The 22,806-nt window shown below is 33.2% G+C and overlaps 4 protein-coding genes across 5 annotated transcripts; 1 reads left to right on the top strand and 3 right to left on the bottom strand.

The window, feature by feature from the left end:
- Nucleotides 1–727: 727 nt before the first annotated feature.
- On the bottom strand, nucleotides 728–5,213 carry LOC132116957 (deoxycytidine kinase-like). Its single transcript, XM_059525875.1, has 7 exons — nucleotides 4,993–5,213; nucleotides 4,349–4,464; nucleotides 2,427–2,620; nucleotides 2,136–2,283; nucleotides 1,938–2,053; nucleotides 1,136–1,235; nucleotides 728–865 (listed from the first exon to the last, which is right to left on the bottom strand). Exons 1-7 carry the CDS (start codon nucleotides 5,081–5,083, stop codon nucleotides 839–841), a joined length of 792 nt encoding a protein of 263 aa, XP_059381858.1. The 5' UTR covers nucleotides 5,084–5,213; the 3' UTR covers nucleotides 728–838.
- Nucleotides 5,214–5,328: 115 nt separating this feature from the next.
- On the bottom strand, nucleotides 5,329–10,724 carry mob1bb (MOB kinase activator 1Bb). The gene is given in 7 exon segments (XM_059525877.1): nucleotides 5,329–5,649; nucleotides 5,796–6,702; nucleotides 7,086–7,249; nucleotides 8,178–8,311; nucleotides 8,389–8,479; nucleotides 8,561–8,838; nucleotides 10,588–10,724. Coding segments are annotated over 6 exon segments (759 nt in total). The 5' UTR covers nucleotides 10,602–10,724; the 3' UTR covers nucleotides 5,329–5,649; nucleotides 5,796–6,624.
- A 1,235-nt stretch (nucleotides 10,725–11,959) lies between these two features.
- Nucleotides 11,960–16,212, top strand: cacfd1 (calcium channel flower domain containing 1). 2 transcript variants are annotated; one of them, XM_059525509.1, is made up of 6 exons: nucleotides 11,960–12,134; nucleotides 12,302–12,529; nucleotides 15,155–15,227; nucleotides 15,314–15,439; nucleotides 15,705–15,812; nucleotides 15,926–16,212. In XM_059525509.1, the coding sequence occupies exons 2-6, from the start codon at nucleotides 12,421–12,423 to the stop codon at nucleotides 16,014–16,016; spliced, it is 507 nt and encodes a 168-aa protein (XP_059381492.1). In that variant the 5' UTR covers nucleotides 11,960–12,134; nucleotides 12,302–12,420; the 3' UTR covers nucleotides 16,017–16,212. The 2 variants fall into 2 exon arrangements, with proteins under 2 accessions (XP_059381492.1, XP_059381491.1); XM_059525508.1 differs by lacking the exon at nucleotides 11,960–12,134 and having other exon boundaries at nucleotides 12,189–12,529.
- Nucleotides 16,213–18,361: 2,149 nt separating this feature from the next.
- On the bottom strand, nucleotides 18,362–22,806 carry LOC132116963 (RNA exonuclease 4-like). The gene is made up of 8 exons (XM_059525886.1): nucleotides 22,251–22,806; nucleotides 21,842–22,158; nucleotides 20,823–20,975; nucleotides 20,555–20,748; nucleotides 19,646–19,734; nucleotides 19,349–19,423; nucleotides 19,169–19,243; nucleotides 18,362–18,813 (listed from the first exon to the last, which is right to left on the bottom strand). The coding sequence occupies exons 1-8, from the start codon at nucleotides 22,467–22,469 to the stop codon at nucleotides 18,658–18,660; spliced, it is 1,278 nt and encodes a 425-aa protein (XP_059381869.1). The 5' UTR covers nucleotides 22,470–22,806; the 3' UTR covers nucleotides 18,362–18,657.

Below are 22,806 nucleotides of genomic sequence, written 5' to 3'. Positions count from 1 at the left end.
CGCCCCCATCTGGCCATTCAGGACTATCAGCACACATCACATATCACACACTCATTTACAGAAACAACTTTCCCCCAAAAATCCTCTGTATTCACTCTCCATCATGCAGCTCCTGCAAACATACGGGCTTGAGACCACATGAGACACTGAATGATGATTCAGCTGCTTTTGGGTAAACTATTCCTTTAAAGCCACGCAAAGAATGCCTTGATTAATGCAGAATGGTTGAATATATATACACATTACCTTTCAAAAGTTTGGGGTCAGTGAGATTTTTCAAAATAAATACATTTACTCAGCAAGGATGCATTAAATTGAAAAAATGTCATGTCAATGTCAAAAATATTAATCAGGACAGCAGTTTTCAGCATGGAAAAATAGGAAATGTCTCTTGAGCAGCAAATCAGCATTTTAGAATGATTGGAGTAATGAAGCTGAATTTTCAGCATCATTACTAAATCAGTAATATTGTGAAAAAAAATTACAATTTAAAATTTCTGTTTTCTATTTGAATATAATTTAAAATGTAATTTTTTTTCACAATATTACTGATTTTAATGTATTTATGATCAAATAAAATGGAGCCTTGGTGAGCAGAAGACTTATTTGTTCTTTAAAAGAAATAAAAGGTGATTATTAATTGTTATTGTTTTTATTATTTAATGAAGTAGAAAAGTAAATTTAAATAACAAAAACACTGATAAGTGCTAATTGAACACAATTGTTTCACACAAAATTTAATGGTTTCAAAAATGTTGAAAAATAAAAATACACACACACAAACACCACCCCACAATGTTAGATTATTTGGCCAACATGACCCTTTTTCTCATCGTAATCACAGGGTGCTCAGAAATTCCTTCACCTAGGGGAAAAAAAATTAAATAGAATCACCTTTTAAATCCAAACGGTTTTCACATCATAAGATGCAACTTGACTTCCGTTACATTGGACAAATATCACTCAGACTTTCACTCATCACATGCTCTGGGTTATATGCTAGATTAACTTGCAAAAAGCAAAAATGTAAATTCATCATTTACTCACCCCCCAGTCATTCTAAGAATCATCAAACATAATGAGGATAAGAAAAATGACAGGATTTTCACTTTTTATTTTACTGTGTGTGTCATACCTTCTCAATCATATCAGCACACTTGATCTTGCTGTCTTTAAAATCATCATTGACATCCAGGGTAAGAACCGGCACTTCATTCAGATAATCAAACTCCATACTGCACACAATTTGTAATATACAATTAACTACAAAAAAAACAAATATATATATATATTTATATTACATTTATCTTGCTAGATTCTATATTCTTAAAAAATAAGTTATATATAATATATATATATATAAATTTAAGGGTGTATTTTTATCTTATTTTATTTTAAATACATACATTAAATGTATAATAATATATATAATATAAATATACACACAAACTCACACTAATGCATACATATTAATATAACTTTAATAATGTATTTTTATAATAATTTTGTATAAACTTTTTTACATCCAGAAAAGTTAATATAAAAATGTGTAAATTAATTAGTGCTGTCAAACACAGTATACACAAATATCACTTTCATGTTAACAAAAAAAAACCCTGTATTTTGGATGCATTTAATCACAATTAATATAGTTTGACAGCACTAAAATTAATAAATAAAAAGATTAAACAATATACAAATATTTTTGTATCATCTTGCTACATTTTACATCCTTAAAAAGTAAATACATATGACCCCATTGTTTATAAATAAATACAATTAATAAACATTTAATAATACATTTGTTATAATTTATAAAAATGTATATTAATTTACATAATTTTATCCCCCACAACGATACCAAACATAGTGATACTTTAGTACCTTAAATGAGTGAGGAGTCATTTGTTGTGTGTGTGTGTGTGTGTGTGTGTTACCTCATAGTCCTGTGCTGTAACCAGCTCTCATGTTTATAGTGGAGTTTCTCCAGATATTCCAGTGGAATTCCCTGTTCCTCGTCTCTTCCTCTCAAATGCAGTCGCTCCAAACACCTCTGAAACACAAAATCTCCTCATTTACTCTTTCTCTGCACAGCAGAACCACTTTAAAGGCCTCATCTGGCTGTGCGTTCATACTTCTGGTTTTGCCCGCAGGTAAATGATGCCGTCCAGCTCAATGTGCTTCCCAAACTGCTTATGCAGCCAGCTGTGCCAGTCCTGATAGATCGCCCACTCGGTTTCATTCACACACTCACTTTCATAGAGGTTAGAGGCAAAGATGTACCTGCAACACAACAATCAGAGTGATTAAAATAAGCCGATTAGTTGATATTTCTATTTATTCGACATAATAGGAGTTATATAACAATCCCTTCATCAATGAAACGAGCTCTTTGATAACGGCTGTGAATAGCAGGTGCAGTCTACCTGTCGCTGTACACGGATCGTTCGAAGAACTGCACCGGATTCTCAGCCTCTCGCAGTTTTCCGTTGGTGGATCTGATCTGCGAGCGGATGCGGCTCATGCAGGCGTAGCTCTGGAAGGTGTAGGCCCAGCGCTCGGGCTTCTCGTACATCATCTGCAGCACGTTTCCTCCGCTCTTCTGAGAGGTGCTCAGTTCCTGAGTGAACACATACACCTCATATTTTTGTAAAATTTTAGACAAAACTTAGTTGGATAATTACATACATACTCATGCATTTATATGAATATATACAAATATTGATCATTTAATTTAATTTTTTTATTTTTTACTTTTCTAATTTTCGATATATATATATATATATATATATATATATATATATATATATTAGTGCAGTCAAATGATTAATCGAATCCAAAATAAGTTTTTGTTTGCATAATATATGTGTGTTCTGTGTATATATAAATACACACAAAATACAGCATATATTTTGAAAATATTTGATGTATTTACATGTCTATATTTATATTCATATAATTAACACACACACACATAAATATATTTTATATATATATATATATATATATATATATATATTTTTTTTTTTTTTTTAAAATCTGAAATATATACGTGTGCATTTATATACACATAATAAATATACATTGTGCACACACACACACATACACATATATATATATATATATATATATACACATACACACAAAAATATTGATATATTTTGTTTATTTTATATTCTAATTATTAATGGTTTGTATGCATAAATTATATATTATTAAATTATTCCTGTTTTTAAAGATTAAACATCCAATACTGATCAACATGATGCAATTAAATTACACACCCGGATTTTAATCTTATTTTAAATGCAATACAGCATTATTATTATAAAAAAATTGGCTACTTTAAATACAATTAAAAACATTTATAAACAAAAACTTTGAAATTTTATATCATGCTAGTTGCCAAAGCAACATTTCTCATTGACTTAGTTTAACTTGACTTAATAAAACTAACATAAAAATTATTAAAAACTATATAATTTTTTTTTAATAATTCAAAATATTAACAAAACGTTTTAATAGCATCTTAAAAATATAAAACAACACTGATGCAATAGTTTGCATCATGCAAGGACTGTTAAACTCTTAATATAAATACACCAAAACAGAAATAGATATTCTATTAATCTTTTAAAGTGTGATTAGTCTGCTTCACAGAAAGCAAGAGGACATTGACATTTAGAAAACGAACGTGCTTTTATAGGTTTAATTGAGACCTCAGCAGTGGGTCAAATGCCATTCATGTCTACTGTGAGTCACAGATATAAAGACCAGCCTCTTGACACATTTAAAAGAAAGACAAGGTCTCTCCCGCAGGAAACACGAACTTCATCACGGTTTAATTGATCGAACACTATATTTATCAGTAGTAATTGTGTGAAGTAGCAGCTCTGTTTTGGTTGAGTCCTCAGCTGTTCAGGACTAAACCATCTGTTAATTCCCAGGAGGACGAGAGTGTTTGCCAGAGCCGTTTCCATCGCTGCGCTGGATTACAGGCCTGCTTATCATACTCAGACAATACAGTAAACACGTAACGTACAGTGACCACAAAAATATTGATACTTGTGTCTGAATGTCAGTGCAGATACAAAAAAACAAACAAGTGCCATCTGCACTCAGAAATTAACCATTCTGGGAATTACTTTTAACGAAAACTATTATTTACTTGAAAAGTGTATTTGTGCTAATTTTCTTTAAAATAAATGCCACTTGGTTTAAACATTTTGTTCTCTAATAGCACATATGCTTTGAGTGAATTTTTTTTAATAGATTTTGGGCAGACTTAAAGGATTATATTTTATATTACAATATAAAATGTGTATGTTTACAGTATTTTTGACTGTACCTCGTGCTCGTTGTGGTGAGTTTGTACATTGCACCACCTGGCGATGGGTTCCGGTACTACCTCCCATTCTCGATCATACTCCTCCAGCAGGCGAACAAAAGTGGATTTACCCGCAGCTAGAACAGGACAATATGAGATAAAAACACATTTAAACACGTCAAGAAATAATGCAAGAACAAACGATAGAGATTTCTTCCACAATTGTCAAATAACCTCTAAAAAAAAGGGCAGGAAATCGCTGTTTGGCCGGATATGAGATGTTTTACGAATATTCACAACCCAACTTCTGCTCTATTCTAATACTATTTTTTATAAATGCAAAAATTAAAAGTTTTCAATAGTTAGAACATGCATAAACACGAATATGTGCCATATACAAACATATATATATATATATATATATCGCATTCATAACAGGAAATGTTCGTCAAGGTCTAAGTCTGTAAGTTGTTAACTTTATATATGTTAATAAATATTTTTTTTTTCATAAACGTAAGTACATTAACGTAATCGTAAAATCAGAATTCACAATGAAAAGTAATTTTAACCTTATAAAAATAGATTCGCGGCATTTAGTGGCTATTTCCAATAATGACATATGCTTACAGTACTGACAAAAAAAAACAACAAAAATAACGTCTCACCAATGTTGCCTTCAATGGAGATGCGTTTCAGTCTTTTATCCAGGCTGTCGTTGAGAGGACTGGGACAGGCTCTTTTGGCTGTGGGAGACATTTTATCTTCACGCAATATTGCAGAAATGTACAATAACACTCGGTAGAGTTACAGTCTGTTAACAGAGAAACAGGCGGGACATTAAATTCTGGCGCTTAAACTTCAAGCTCCTCCCACCGGAAACAGCTGCTCTCAAACCGCACGTGCATTACAGGCACGATAACACCGCTCGATTAATTTTTTTTTAACTTTACCTCTAAACAGTTGTTTCATATTACACACACGTTCAGAAAATATAATATAAATATAAAACATGCACAAGCATTACAAGAAAATCACAAATAAAATGTTTTATTTAAAAGGTTTTATTTGCTCTATGTACAGCAAAAACAACATCAGTTAGTGATATTGTTTTAGTAATGTAAAATTTAACAGTATCAGGAAATCGTATACATGTATTTAAATATCTAATCTGCCCTAATTATTTTACAGTTCAGGAAAATATATTCATTTCAGTGACAAAAATGCTCTATAAATACTTCATGTCTGTCTGATATTCACTTTTACGCAATGGCATACTCCAAACCATTAGCAGTAAAACTATACCTTCATGAAAAAAAAGGAATCTAAATCAGGATTTTTTTAAGACCACTTTAAAAGAGTTAACAGAAGAAGAGAGATTAAGAATGGAAGAAGAGAAGAAAAGCCCACAGTCATTCACTTAAGAACCAAATGCTGAACATTTATAACCATAAAGTAATACAACCAACACATAAAGCTGAATTCATCAACATACTGAATATTCAGTACTGTACTGCCCATATATGAACAGGTATATTTCAAATGGGTACCACTGAAATGCTTAAATAAGTAAACAGGTTAAATATTTAAGAAACATTTGGCAACCCAGTTGCATTAATTCAATGCTTTAAGAAAAAATAAAAAACTTAAAACAGCTTTGGCTAATCAGACTCTGAGCTTTTCTTTTAGTCTCTTTGACGCACAGCCAAGTCAAGGTTAATGCTTCTCATCAGCAATGTGGGCCAACAAAGTAGCAATTCCAGCAAGCACACTTCATTTTTTTGTATACGAAACCTTAATAGTGACATATTAAAAGCGAAATATATAAGGAAAAAACAAGCTCTGATATGAACTTCAAACAATTTTGCCTATTAACATCAGTGAGGACAAGTAAGATCATTATTGCATAGGAAGTTTAGTCCCTTAACTCCATGTTTTTACTGTCAGCATTACAGCAATGAAGAATCATACGCTCAATTCACACAAGTCAAAGAAAGCCAATCACATATTCTCTGCTTCAACACAGACACCAAACCGAATCACTGCAGTCTGCAGTTCAGTTCTCATTCATTAAACATCCCTCTCTTACAGTGACCAAACTAATGTGAAGGACTTCAGATCCAGGCATCATGTTGTCATTAAATGCCAGAAAAAATGCCGGGTTTGATTAGTTTAGAAATATTAGTATTTTAATGTTCCTTCACTTCGCCTAGCAGTGCTGTGGGGATCAAATCATCTGCACAAAGCTAAAGACAGACGGGAGAGTCAGAAGAGAGAGCAGGATCACTGTTTTTCTCAGTTTATCTGTCTTTTGTAGTGAGTTTCTCAATGAGCTCTTGAAGAGGAGCCAGCTCCTTACGGTCGATCAAGTTAAACTCCTGAAAACAGACAAAATAAGCAGCATTTCTTTCAAATTCAGAAACAACAAAACTAATGCAGTTCAGAAGTTTGGAATTGGTTAGAATGTTTTATGTTTCCGAAAAGTCTCTTATGCTCATTAAGGCTGTGTTTTTTTATTCAAAATACAGGAAAAACGTTAATATTGTGAAATATTAGAAATCAGTATTTTTTTTTAATGTAATGTTAAAAATAATTTATTCCTGTGATGCAAAGCTGAATTTTCAGCTGAAGTTTTTGTAAAACAGTCAGTCAATACACACATATAATGCCGCCATATAATAAAAACTGTAAGCCCATTAAGCCCATGTTTAAGGGACTTGTGCAGAGATGTTCATATTTAAGTATAAAGAGGTGACAGCACCTGTACAAAGATGATGAAGTGTTTGAAAGACGTGTTGAGGTGAGCTTCCTCCTGAAGCTGCATGACCGCGTCAAAGTGTTGATGATATATATGAGCATAAACTCTGAACAAACGCTTCAGGATGGTTTTGGCCACAGACATGAAGTTCTTGGGGAAGGGGACACCTGGACAGGTGAGACAGATGGAGCTAAATACCACAAGACCTGCTATTATAGACACACACACATATATATATATATATATATATATATATATACTGTGTGTGTGTGTGTGTGTGACCCTAGACCACAAAACCATAAGAGTCATAAGAGTCCATTTTTAATTTATATATCATCTAAAAGCTAAAAATGTGTGGTTTATTAGGATTAAACAATATGAAAATGAAAGTGATATTTGACTGAGATACAACTATTTGGAAATCTTGAATCTGAGGGTGCCAAAACTATATGAAGAAAATCACCTTTAAAGTTGTCTAAATGAAGTTCTTAGCAATGCATATTATTAATAAAAAAAAATACAATTTTATATATTTACAGTGGGAAATTTAAAAAATATTTTCAAGGAACATGATTTTTACTTAATGTCCTAATTATTTTTGGCATAAAAGAAAAATCAATAATTTTGACCCACTCAATGTATTTTTGGCTATTTTTACAAATATACCCCAGTGACTTGAGACTGGTTTTGTGCTTTGTTGGGTCACATATGGTCAAGCTCACATATAACAAAAAATTGTGTTGAGTTATATATTTACAGCAAAATTTCACAATATTTACGGTTAAGATCAGCATTGCTCTGCTAACATGTGTAACCAAACTAATTAAATTTAAAACCATAAAAAAAAAAACATTTTTGTTACTTAAAATAAAACAAACATGAACTGAAATCACTTCAAACTTATTATATTTTAGCTTGCTTTAAAGGCAACATTTCTCATTTTCATTGAGTTTAACTTGATTATAATTAAAAATGATTATTTTTACGAACATTATTAAAAATATATTGCAATAAAAAAAATATGAAAAATGACACCTTATTTAATAAAAACTACAATAGTATATAAATGAAACTAAAATATCTCTGCATCAGTACCTATTTTAGAAGGAAACAGGGTCTCGTCATCCAGCTGGTCTTGAACCCACGTCATCAGATAATCAATATATTTGGGAGCTGAACACTTAATAGGCTTCTTAATGTTGGTCCCATCTGCCCAATGATACTCATATCTAAAGGAAAAGAGATGAGTGATGCAGAGACACACAGAGAATCCATCATTCATTCCTCACTGTTCAAACACACTCACTTCGGTCCTGCAGACATCAGCGGACAGCTTTCCTCTGAGCAGAAATCTGTGACCGTGCCATACAGCATGTTAATCTGGTTAAAGAAGTCCACTGCTGCAGAAACAACCAAAAAGAAACATTTAACTTCATTATATTCAAATCAGAACTTCTAGTTAGTTAGAAAAGTAGTGCCATTTCTAAATATACAGACAAAAAGTCTTAAATCGTTTGTTTTATAATAATAGTCATTTTAATTTTATAGGAAGTTGTGAGGATAATTCATAAATACAATGTCACTCTTACTGTTGACGGCCACCCATTCATTCAGATCTTCTCCGTCAGGAAGCATGACGGCCATCCGCAGGTTCCCGCTGCCCAGCGTGGCTTCGGCGTGTTTAAGCAGCTCATACTGATGAGAACCTTCTGGAATACTCTTCTTCGGCTTAAACGTCTTAGATGAGCGATTCCCGCTGGAGGGGATGGAACAAAAAAAGCCACTTAACAGGGAAAATTCACTCAAAAATTCTAATTTGCTGAAATTTTACCCGCCCTCACGTCATCCAAGATGTAGAGGAGTTTGTTTCTTCATCAGATTTGGAGAAATGTAGCATTGCATCACTTGCTCACCAGTGGATCCTCTGCAGTGAATGGGTGCCGTCAGAATGAGAGTCCAAACATCTGATAAAAACATCACAATAATCCACACCACTCCAGTCCATCATGTCTTGTGAAGTGAAAGGCTGTGTGTATGTAAGAAACAACTCCATCAAGGCATTTTAAGCCTATAATTCATAAAAAATAATTGATGCCCTCTCACATCAAAATCCACTAATATATTGATTCAAAACTGTGCATATTTCTCTCCTGATTCAGACAAGACAACTTTTGAGACAACAAACGATATTATGGATGACTCATATTTTAACCTGAAGCAAAGGGTTAAATATGAAAATGCCTGGATGATGGATTTGTTTCTTAAATCATGCAGCTTTGGGCTTCACAAGACACTAATTGATAGACTGGAGTGGTGTGGATTATTGTTCTGCTTTTATCAGCTGTTTGGACTCTCATTCTGACGGCACCCATTCACTGCAGACGATCCACTGGTGAACAAGTGATGAAATGCTACATTTCTCCAAATCTGATGAAGAAACAAACTCATCCACATCTTGAATGTCCTGAGGCTGAGTAGTACATTTTCACATTAGTACATCAACACAGACATGCAGTTGATCCGGTTCCCATCAAAGAAACACACGTCACTCAAAACCATTCACACATTTTTTTTCTATTCAAATGTTAAGACATCACAATTGCGATGACATCACATGTCTGTGTTTGTTCTTCACTTCTCCAAAATCGCATGCTTCCAGTGAACATCACAAGCGCTTCACAACAGTTTCCAAATGAAATCATTCTCAGCTGTTTTTAGGAGGCCGGTTTTCTTATGACAGGCTTCTCTGATGGTGCTAGACAACCTTATCAGTAAATTCAATTTCAGATCCATCATAACAATAAACTCTTCCCAAGATTTCAGGATTACAGAAGCAGATTGAGAAATGTTCTGCATTTGAGATTTCCTCCCTCTCTTCCTCTTGTAGGATGTAAACATTTTCTTTAAAGTAATTACAGAGAAAGCAAATACACCCTGTTCCCTCCCAAAATGATCTGATTAGAAAGATGCGAGAATGTTAAACTGAAATAAACAGCATTTTGGGTAACATGAGAAACATAAGATAATATATTCATCATGACAGATGCAACATCATGCAGTGCCTGGTAACTATTGCAATTTCATCAGCAGCACAGCATTCAGTACAGCCAAAGTTCAGATGTTTTCCAGCTCTGGATGCATCACAGGCTTTGGACACAATGCAACTCTCTGACCTCAGATACAAAGTGACAAGACACATAACGTGCTTTTTTAACCGCACACTGTCAAACAAACATGCATTACATAAGACCTGCCCTCCTTCCAGCCCACAGAGCCAAGAAAACGGTACAAATGTGCCAGAACTGGGCTGATCTCGATGCCGAGGCATTTGCGTGAAAAACTGCATATTTTAACACAGCTGTCAGGTTGAAATACTGACACATTTAACTATCTGCACGCGCAGAACCGAAGTCGATTCGGTCCAAAAGCTCTTAAGCAAGACGTGCTAAAGCAGTAAACTGGTTGTTATCTAGAAACAATGTTCTAATCATACTATCAAACTCACAATAAGAAGCTCATCTTCTTCTGTCAGGCCGGTTCAGTTTCGTGGAGCGCAGAGACACCTGGCCACAAACTTCCCACCGCAGCTGTGCGTTCTATAATGAGATTTGTGGATCTGTAAATCACGTCACGTTTGAGTAAATCCAGGCGGAATGCTGACTTATGTTTTGGAGATCTGTGTTAACGCCAAACCACAAAATCTCGCGATGTTTCGAATCGCTGAGGTAAGCCTTTTTTCGAATAGATAGATAGATAGATAGATAGATAGATAGATAGATAGATAGATAGATAGATAGATAGATAGATAGATATTTTATATTTATACATTTTGTTAATATTTCAATAATTGTACAAAACATTTGCATATTCACAGTTCTCTGGTCACATGAAATGCAAATAAACAAATAAAATATTTAATCTTTTTAGTAAATGTTTCATTTTAATTGTTTAAAAGTACTTATTTTTTTCCTCAAATGTAAATCAGTCGATATACTATTTTTATATGAATCATTAAAATATATAATTTATTTATATAATATTTTATATTTAATTATTATTATATTTTAATTATATTATTTATTATATTTTAATATCGTTTTATTACTATTATTTTGTAACACTGTTACTGTTACACTGTTTTTCATGAAAACTCCTGGACCCCAGTTTTTATTACAAATTTTTATTAAAAATTATGATTTTTTAAATATATGTGTGTGTGTGTGTGTGTGTGTGTGTGTGTGTCCAACAAAAAAATACCCAATTTATGCTGTGAAAAAATGTATATTCTAAATATGTGTAAAATATTATTTGAAAGATAATTAGTTTTATAAAATTACATGTATTATTTTTACTCACTACTGTATTATTAGATTGATTGATTTAAATTATCTTATTTTCTTGAAATATTATTTATTTTAATTAATTATTTATTTTATATTATTATAATATAATTATAATTATTAATTATAAGTATTTCAGTTATTTATTAATATTATTAAAATATATGCATTTAAAATGTTCTTGTTTATTTTTATACATATTTTTAATCAGAGAACAATAATATTATACAACAGACGGGATATAATGTTTTTCCCCCTTTCTTTAACAGTTTGGTTGTGACTCAATCTCATAATAGTACAAGTAGTAATAGTAGTAGGCTAATAATAATATAATAAATAGTAATAATAGCAGACGTAGTCTGTATTAAAGTATTAGTAGTATTATTAGACTGTATTAAAGTTATGATGGCAAACACTTTTAAACACGTAACTGTACTTCTTTACCCTACACTAGTTTTCTGAACGCTAAAGTCCTGACTGCACGCAAATGTTGATGCAGCTGACGCTCCTGAAGCTCCTTGTGCGCAGACGCATTATAGGCTCCACCCACAATACAAAGCAGACAAGTGAACCTCCAAGACAAGAGAAGCAAAAGCTGTAGCGTTACTAAATTAAACTGACATTACACCGACTCTGAACACACCGTTTCAGCGACACTTTTTTAAACGACAATTTTTTTCAAGAAGCCAAAATTCGACAGCGATCCTGAGAGGTTTGGATTATATTTTGCAGCCTTCTGCACACCACAATAAGAGCAGCGGCGTCCTCCTTACAGCATTGTTTTTTTTTATCCAAGACGATTTTACAATTCAGTTTTTTTGCAGTGATATTTCCGGCTGCAGATTGGTTGATAACTTTATAATGCGATTTGTTTATTAGGCTGACATTACAGTCAGCTACCCGTTCCAGCCATTGTCCTCGACGGGGAAAAAGCGACGCCCTCAGGCCGCCGCTGGTACTGCAGCACACCGGGAGTCTGAATAATTTAACTCTGGAAAATGAGCTCAGAAGAGGCGACAGTCCCAACCAAAACAGCCACAGACGACGATGGGATGTCTTGGTGGTACCGCTGGATCTGCAAACTGGCCGGTGTCTTGGGTGGTATATGTAAGTATCATCCGTGATTGTGGCCATATGGCTGTTTAATGCAGAATAACAGCATCAGCCATGTGTTTCCTGAAAGACAGCTGTGCCCCTGTGTGATGGCATCTGAAACCTTCCCAACAACGATACTGTCTTACACCCAACACAATCACGTGGCATGTGCTGGACTTGACTACATATGACTACAGCAAATCACATTATGAAAAGATGATGTCAGGATGTTCTTAGTGACATCACTTCCTTAGAAGCAAAGCTGTACAATAGGGATTTTCAATCTTTTAGATGTCATGGACCCCCAAATATAATCATCTTTATGCAAGGGGGCCCTTCTAAAATCTTAAATTTAAAAGCCAGCTTTCTATGTATAAAGATCCAATTTATATGGCAAAAAAAATATTACAGATATTTGTAAAACATTATACAGCAGTATTTATTATCAAATTATATATATATATATATATATATATATATATATATATATATATATATATATATATATATATATATATATATATATATATATATATATATACATATATACATATATATATATATATATATACATATATACATATATATATATATACACATATATATATATATATATATACATATATATATATATACACATATATATATATATATATATATATACACATATATATATATATATATATAATGTTTTTTTCGATTTATTTTAACTTAAAACATATTTTTTTGTATTTTAATCAGACATATTTTATTTTAATAAAAGTTAAATTATTTTTATTTATTTTAAACAAATTACACAGTATTTTCATTTTAATCCATCTATTTATTATTTTACTCCAACTCATTTATTTAAATATATATATATATATATATATATATATATATATATATATATATATATATATATATATATATATATATATATATATATATATATAATTTATTTTAATCAAACATATATTTATTTGGTTTATTTTTTAGACAGATTTTCTCAAACCTTTTCCACTGAGCCCTGCATGATATAATATAGGTGAACCATATTATTATCAATCACTATATCATATAGACCAGCATATGCTAGGCAAACCATGATTATGTTGTCCTTCTCTGTTAATCAGTACACTCAGTGAGATCACTGTTTTGAATAAAGACATCGACAATCAATCGCACCTTCAGACAGAGACTCTCATAGAAAACCTGTAGAAACTCTGTCGTGAAGTAGTTATGGTTCCAGGGTTATACCGTAGGGTTATACTTGGAGAACCAAATGCATTGGTATGTGAAATACAGTAATCCTTCAATATCACTGTATGTATTAAAGTGAAATAAATGAGTTTGTATGAAGTGATTTAAGTGCTTTAATACATCATTTACTGGTAAATATGCTGAGGTTTGAGGTGTAAACTCACTGTGAGATGCCGGAGTGGTTTGTATGAGCTCTTTTTTGTAGACACTGTCATGTTAACACTCCTTCTCTTCTCTTGCTCATGTCTCTTTTTTTTTTTGTTAGCGATTTACATTCTTTTATATGTATTTTATATAGTTTTTCTACTCATAGTACTGTTTGATTTTTTTTATTTAAGTATTCATAATAATAATAATATTTTTATTTACATTTTACTTTTATTATATGTTTTTAAAATTACAAGATAAAAAAAAAAATATATATATATATATAGCAGGGATCAGCAACCTTTTCGGCATGACGTGCCATTTTTTATTTTTAAGGATCAATCTAACAGGGACTATGAAAGAAAATTTGGTACAATGCATGAAAGGGTAACATTTATGTTAAAATTGTACATGATCCCTTTTTTTTTTTTAAGATGTAAAAGTAGTAAAAAAAAACAGTACTATAAACTTTTTGAAAACCGGTTTTGTGGGTCTTTGGCTGTATTCTGATATTGATTGATTTGGCTGTAGGCGGATACACTTAATTCCTGCTGTATTATTCTATTTTGTATTATTCATTAGACACAAAGACGAAGCTTGCACTAGATCTGAACACACACACACTTGTGCCAGCAGTACTGTGTGTGTGTGTGTGTGTCAGTCAGCATCAATAGTTCTCTGTTCTCTTCTACATACACTGAGACACAGATGACAGAAGCAGCTGCTCATCGAAGCCAGCTGCTCCGTCCTGTGTGTTTGAACAGATTCTCTACAACACGTATAGAATATATCATAGCTGCTTAATCTTATCACTAATAAACTTACTTTAAATCAAATGATATATTATTTTACATTAATAATTTAAAAAGTAACTCATTTATATTCATCAGAGTTATTTATTTATTCGTTTGGTTGGAATTTTATATTATTAATATATTTCTATATTGTTGTTTTAGGGGTTATGTTTTTCGATTTCCATGAATGCTTAGCACTCCTGGACCACATTTAATATTTTAAAATTATTTATTTTAATCATTATTATTTATAATGATTTAATAAGTTATTAGCTTGTTAAACCCTGGGATATACGGAAAATATTTGGTTGACATTTGATCATTTTGAGGAGCATAATAACAGTATATATATATATATTTACCACTGATCACAGTGTTTTTATTTAGATGATAAATATAGATGTTATTTTCTAAAACCATGCACTTCTGTATTTGTTTTTAATTTTTTTAGCATGTGCAACGATGGGCGTCTGGAACTGTGTGACTGTGAATCCGTTGAACATCGCGGCTGGAGTTTGGATGGTGTAAGAACACACATTTCAGTTCCCAGTGTTCATCAAGCCATGTATATAAGCCAGTCAGAAGAGGAACTATCTCTTGATTCCCGCAGGTTGACGGCGATTGTGTTGTTCCTGTGTGAGGTGCCCTTCTGCTGTCAGTTCGTAGAGTTTGCCAATGCTATAGCGGCGCGTGCAGACCGTCTGAAGCCCTGGCAGAAAGCCCTGTTTTACTGCGGGTGAGCTCTTCCCTTCACTGGATAATCAGTGCTACTGTGGAAATAATATTTACTGCAAAACAAAAAGTGTTTTTTTATAACTATAAAATCTAAATCATCCACTGAGCCGTTTTTGACTAATAGGAGAAATTTCTGGAGTAACAAGTGTAACTTTCCATGTCCATTAATTGGAATGCAAATATCAGTGCAACCACTGTGCAATATCAGTGCAACCACTAGTATAGAATTTGATCAGAATTCACACAGATTTCACTTTGTCTCTCAGGATGGCACTGTTTCCCATCTTTCTGAGCTTCTCCATCACTACTCTGTTTGGTAACGCCATCGCTTTCGCTACAGGAGTGCTGTACGGACTCGCATCCCTTGGAAAGAAGTTAGCATTTACTTGCACACAAAATAAATCATTTCTTCACCGAGTAACTCTTCATGATGTATTCAGCCATTATTGACTAAATGATGGAGGAGTGTGTGCTTTCTGTGTTTCAGAGGTGATGCGGTGAGCTACGCTCGGTTGCAGCACCAAAAACAGGGCGACGAAGAGAAACTGACAGGAACGACAGACGGTTCAGTGCCGTGAACCTCCTCTACCTCCGCTGCGTCCTTCCCTCTCTTTTTCCCCTTCACGTAACGTTACAGTGTAACCTTTGACCTCTGACAGTGTGAGTCAGTCAGCACAAATCAGTTTTATGTAGGATTTATTAAATAAAATGGGTTTTATGTGTATTTTTTTCAATTGCGCTATCATGCACAGTTGTTTTATTTCATTTTAATCTAATTTTTGCTGACGTATTTTAGTTTGTTAACCCAAAGCTGGAGTGCAAATGAATGCATTAACTTCAGCGACTGTCTCCGTCTCTCGTATCAAACCGCCTCAACACCAGCGCAGGGAATTGGAACTTTTGGCCATTGGGATTTGTCCCAGAATTCTTTGTTCTGAACATTTCTGAATCTTGTAAAAGCTTGTTTTGTGTAGGCATGGTAAAAAAAAACGTGTTTTGGAAATCGCAGGGATTATAACAAAGTGTGTTTGTGCGTTTTTGTGCCTCTGCTAACTGGCCTTTACCCAGAATCCTTTGCTGCAGCATGTTTGGTGTTCGTAAGAAACGGAGGAATGTACTTTAGCTATGCGCTGCTTTAAAACCTCGCTGTCACTTTCTTAAAAAGCGTGTCTTTGAGAGTCTGATCTGCGCTCTTTCCATAGACGTTAAGTCAGATAAGACACCAAAACAAGGCTGTGAGGGACTCAAAGGTTTAAGCTGAATGTTGGGTCTGTTGTTAAACAACAGTTCAATCCATTGAACGTGCTGTACTTCAGTCCCTCACAGCCTCACTTTCATATCCTGTTTCTGAACGATGAGGTGCGTTTTAAGCGGTTTACCTTCCGTCTTTAGGGACTTGCGTGTATCTCTGTCTTTCCTCTCAAGCCATGCGTCTCTCGCTGCACTGAAGAAGGGCTTCTTTTCTGGAATAAGAAACGACTGCGTGTGTTGTTTGCTTGTTTCTGCATCTATCTGAGCCAGTCTCAACACTGACAGTGGAAAGTATAAAAGCCAAAGGTACATACTACAAGATAAAAAAAAATAACTTTAGTTTGGAGGTCAGAGGTCATGCTCTAACCGTAGTGTTTACACTCTTACTGTCTTTTGTCTTTAAAGGGTGAATTTTATGAAATTGGTCAAGGATGTCTAGATTGTATTTCACCTTCAAATCTTTTTTTTTCCATGACAATGAATCCCATTTATTCAAATAAAATGTTGATTTATATAATTTAGTTTATTTAGATTTAAATGCAACCATTATGTTACAGGACTAAAGCAATGAGAATTTAAATAAATCTCAAAGTAACATGTTTGAAAGGTTAAAATGTAATTGCTTAATTGTCATCATGTTACAATGCAGAAATGAAAATGCATTTTAAAAATGCAAGAGGAATTTTTCTCTTTTTTTCTTTTAGTTTTAGGATAAAATATATGGAAGCCCATTTTCACTACAGAATGAAAAGATAAAAATGGTAATTGCGTTTTTTTTAATCATCTTTTTTTTCCCAGTCAAACATTTTTTGCAGGTTTGTATCAGAATTTGATGGAATTATAAGATGTAAACTTGCAGTTATATATTTTTGAAAAATAGTTGCAATTGCAAGAAAATAAGTCACCTTTATTTATTTTTTTATTCTGTGGCAGAAAAAAAAAGAAACAATTGTGAGACATAAACTTGGCATTGCAAGGAAAAAAAGTATTTTTCTTCAGAACTGCAAGCTTATATCTCAGTTCTGAGAAAAATATATATATAATTTAATAAATTAATAAAAAATTCTCAGAATTTTAGAAAAGTTTTGAATTTAATTGTTAGATTAAAAAGTAGAAATTACCTTTTTTTATCATGCCAGAATCGGGCTTCCATATAAATGTTATCTGGGTGTTTGTGAGATCCATCCTTTTAGATGCCCATATTCTTTCATGAAATACTTTCACCAAACTTTTCACAAATTTTAAAGTGTTTTGCATGAATGTTCAGCGGGTTAAATGATCTCCAATAATAACACGGTGTCCACCAGCACACAAACCAGCTCAGATTTAATGTCCATCTAGATGTATTGTAGAATGAAGTATTAGCTGTTTAGCAGTGATCTTGTCGCTCTGTGTTTTTGTGTGGATCCACTGACCTATAATAGAGATGTAACTGATTTGACTTTGATGATGTGCAAAAAAAAAGAAGGTAAATTTGTTAAATAAAGACACTTGTCTCTGTCCTCCTCACTTTCTTGTTCTGTTTCTGTGTAAGAAACATCTGATGTCTAAAGTATGATTTAACTACTATTTTTAAAGACCCTGTGGTATAAATCTTTTAAGATTTAATTATATTTCAATGCCATTATTTGTGTAATTCGATGTGAGAAATCAACACCTTGTGCACATCACTTGTGGGGTCTTTAATAGCAATTCAGATAGAAAACTGAAATTCTCCAATAATAGTTACATCAAAATATACATTTACATTACTCTGTATAAATGAGCTCAATATAACACTGATAATCTAAACGGTCTGATGCTCTCATTCCTCAAATAACAGAAGATACAATTCAAGATACATTCAGACAGGAATATTAAACACAGTTCATCATACCGTAACTGAAGACAGTGTTACTTTATGTTGATAAAACAGTTCCCTGCACAGATCCATGTTTCAGTCTATAGTCTTTTGCAATGAGTTTTTTTTTATTGGCCGATTGAAAATAATTTGCTCTGGTTTTTAGGAGTTTTGGGTTTTCGTGGGCTCTTCTTATATTGACCGGCGCGGGCCGCTTTAAGATCCACCTCCCACTGCTTCTTCACCAGAGTGTACAGCCTCATAGTGGCCTGAGCGTCCTGAACCTGTGATGCACACACAACATTAAACCGATCAACAGTGACAGCAAAGACATTTATGTAACAAAATATTCATCAGCATATTAAAATTTTACAATTACATTTTAAAATATATTCAAATAGAAATCACTTAATTTGAATTGTAATATATTTTACTGCATTTTTGGTCAAAAAAACACATTAATCTTAATGTGCAAAAGAAACACCTTTCAAAAACATTCGAAATCCCAAATGTCTGAATGCTAGTCTATGCTTTAATTCCTTATCTTGTACTACATGGGAAAAGATCAAGCCATGCACTCTGAAATACTGAATGTACTATAGATGAGTGTTTTTTCTTAGATGTTGAAGAGAGACTTACAGAAGAATGTTCACCCTGCTGGACTTTAACATTCAGAATCTCTTTGCATAAAATCCGCAATGCAGGACGTGCGCTCTGAGGAAGAAGACGAGGGGAGACATTGGCAATTAAAATTTGCAATATTTATTTATTTATAAATAATACTGATTTTTGAAGTTACTGGCAAACTGTGTTTCATACCTTTACTCTCTGCCTAAATGGCTTGTATTTCTGTGTGTCTCGGATCATTTTCTTGGGATGATCCAGCAGCAAAATCTATGAATATGACAAAAAATGGTATTTAAAAGAAATCTGACAGTTCGTTAAAGGAATACCTCATCTGAAAATATCATCATTAGTCGCTCTCAAGCCATTCCAATCCCGTATGCTGTAATAAAGCCTAGTTTGGTGCCTTCTTGGTATTTGTTTTCCACAGAAAAAGCATATAGACCTGGAACGATGCGAGCGTGACAACGGCCCGTTTTGTGTGTACTGTACCTTTAAGTCATTGTGAATGGCGTGTCCCACTAATATTCTTCCTTCCAGAATCTGAGCCACTTCTTTCTGGACTGTCTTAATGTCCTCACCTGTTAATCACATGAAGAACAATTAAGAATCTCATACATGCAGAAGCCTGTTGAATTGTTATAAATGCTCAATTTTGAGATAAACGACTGAATGGTGAGATGTTAACTCATAACTGAGAGTTATAAATTCAAAATAGTGAGAAATACAGTCAGAATCGTGATATAAACCTGCAATTCTGAGAAAAAAAGCCAAAAACTGTGAAGTTAACTCAAAACAGTGAGGAACAGAGGCAGAATTGTCAAACACAATTGCGAGATATTAACTCAGACTTGCAAGATATAAATTCTGAATTATGTGAAATAGTCAAAATAGTGTTTCGATGCAATTTTTAGAAAAATCCGAGACGTAAACTCAAAATGGCATGATATACACATAAAATTGTGAGAAATACTTATTTCTTACTCCATTCTTATTCTATACTTGTGCTGTCAAATGATTAATTGCGATCAATTGCATCCAAAACAAAAGTGTTTGTTTACATAATATATGTGTGTGTCCAGTGTATATTTATTAGGTATATATAAATAGACACACATGCATGTATATATTTAAGAAAAATATGTTATGTTTATATATTAAATATATTTGTATATAAATTAAATTACATGAATATAAACATAGACATGTAAATACATGTTGATATTTTCTAAATGTGTGCATTTATATATCTATGCAGTACACACACATATATTATTTAAACGAAAACTTTTATTTTGAATGCGATTAATCGTTTGACAGCACTATTCTATACAAACAACCATTTCATCAAATTTGTAGTATTTTTCAAATGCAATAGAGACAATTATGAGGGGTCCTGACCGTTTTCGATGTCCGCTGGTCTGATTCCACTAACAGTCGTCCTGTAGTCCGTAACCTTTTCCGTGGGCTTGACGTATTTATCGTAGATGCATTTCCCAAAGTGGTTGACGATGGAGACTCGTGCTAGAATGCTGTCCTCCCCATCACACCCAACACCCACCATCTCACAGTCCATAGCGACAGCACGGGTCAATCTGAAATCAGCCATAAGATTACATCACTTCCCTTCAAAACCCCATGACTAGCCAGAGAGCTGCAGGTGTCTCACCCCTCAAACGCGTGCTCTTTCACCAGCACTTGCTCTACGACTTGTGCGCTGGACTTCAGCATCCCGCTACGTTTTCGTACGATGTCTGCAGCCTCGGGCCCTAAGGTGGCCTCGATGTCATCAGGGTCCACGTCATCAAACCAGAGATCAGGCCTAAGAGGAAACCGTGTTTAAAGAGGACAGTATGGAAGATCCAATATACCAGGAAATTTAAATAAATAAATGAAAAATGTTTTTGCAGCTTTATTTCACAATTTACACCTTTTTCTGAATAATTGCGATTTACGTCTCAAAATTTCGATTTCTGAGTTTCTCTTACAATTTTGACTTTTTTCCAGAATCTTGAGTTTACGTCTCGCAAGTCTCGCTGATTTTTTTTCTCAGATGAGTTTACATTTTACAATTTTGACTCTTTTTAAAATATTTGAAATAAAGAATTGGATTGAAATAAATAAATCTAACAAAAACAGTACTATAGTGCATGGAAAAATACTTCATAATTTAATGCAAAGAATAAATATTTCCAAATGTAAAATAAAAAATGTTTTCCCTGTATAAATTAATATAAATAACACTGAATATAAATATTGCTGACTTTTTTCAATTTTAGGAGGTCCCCCTAGCACAAAGATAATCAGATTTTGGGGGTTAAAGTTTTTTTTATATCTTACTTTGTGTCTTGAAATTCTGTCTTTTTTCTGAATTCTGAACATCTTGCAATTCTTTAACTTTTTTCTTTCTGCCACAAAAAAAAGGTTATTGCAACTTTTTACCTCACAATTATGATTTTTTTTTTCAATTGAGAGTTTACATCTCACAATCCAGACTTTCTATTTCACATTTCTGATAAAAATTGTGAGTTGCGTTATACAAACTCAAAACCGTAAGAATTTTTTTTTTAATTGTGAGATATAAGTAATGCAATTATCTTTCTTCTTCTTCTTTTTTTATTCCATGGCAGAAACAAATGTCCACAGGACAGTCATATGAAACGAAACAGCATTAAATTGCACACATACTCTGCTGTTTTCTTCTCCACCTCCTCTACTTTCTTCCTTTTGTTCACCGGTTTCTCTTTTTCATCCTTTCTTTTACTCTTCTCTGCTTTGAACTGCTTGTGTCTGGTGGGGTTGTTTCCGTTCTGTTGGTCTCCATCTCTCTCTACTCTTGCAGATGTCTCAGAAGCAGTTCTAATGGTCCGTGCAGGTTTTTTCAAGTGAAGTGTATGAGAGTCTTTGGAAACTGACAGCGTCTTCTGAAGCTGCTTTCCTTTAACGTTTGCATCTTTTGCCTGTTTTGTGTCTTCATTCTTCTTCTCTGGATTTGCAGCAATAGTCTACACACACACATGTAAAAACATCATATGTCTCATTCAGAATTACTAATTTAGGAATTAAATATGATTTTACCATGGTAAATAATTCTGACCTGCAGTAACTTCTTCCAGTTGCACGAATACTCTTCCACTTTTGTCGGGGGTGTAATGTTTCTCTTTACAGTTGCTGGTTTCGTTTTCTTCTTTACAAGTGTTTTTGTATCGTAGAAGAACGTCTTTTTATTGTTGTCATGTTTCTGTTTTTTATTATTTTTGGATTGACCATTAATATGAATATTTTCGACATGTTTCTTCAGCTTAACTTCAGACATCTTAAGGTTTTTATCAAATTAAGCTAATAAATAATAAAGCACTAAGCTTTTTTCTATATTACACCACACCGAGCACGAACTCACTTGCAATAATTAATTTCTTCAGATGTTTACATTATTTTAAAGCTTTCTAGCGACAACGCAGACCCGTGACATTCATGGTAACGCGGAAAATACTAAATATATATATGTGGAAAATATATATCTATCGCTCTGTAAAAATATATTACTTAAAAAAAATTACTAATAAGAATACATATAACTGTACCATGAGACAACCATGCTGATGAGCTCTCTTCTGTCGCGTGTTACACAAATAGGATCCGCGTAGGAACTG

The sequence above is a fragment of the Carassius carassius genome, chromosome 36 (assembly GCF_963082965.1).
Source record: "Carassius carassius chromosome 36, fCarCar2.1, whole genome shotgun sequence".
NCBI classification, from domain to species: Eukaryota; Metazoa; Chordata; class Actinopteri; order Cypriniformes; family Cyprinidae; genus Carassius; species Carassius carassius.
This window is presented reverse-complemented; position numbering and strand designations above follow the sequence as displayed.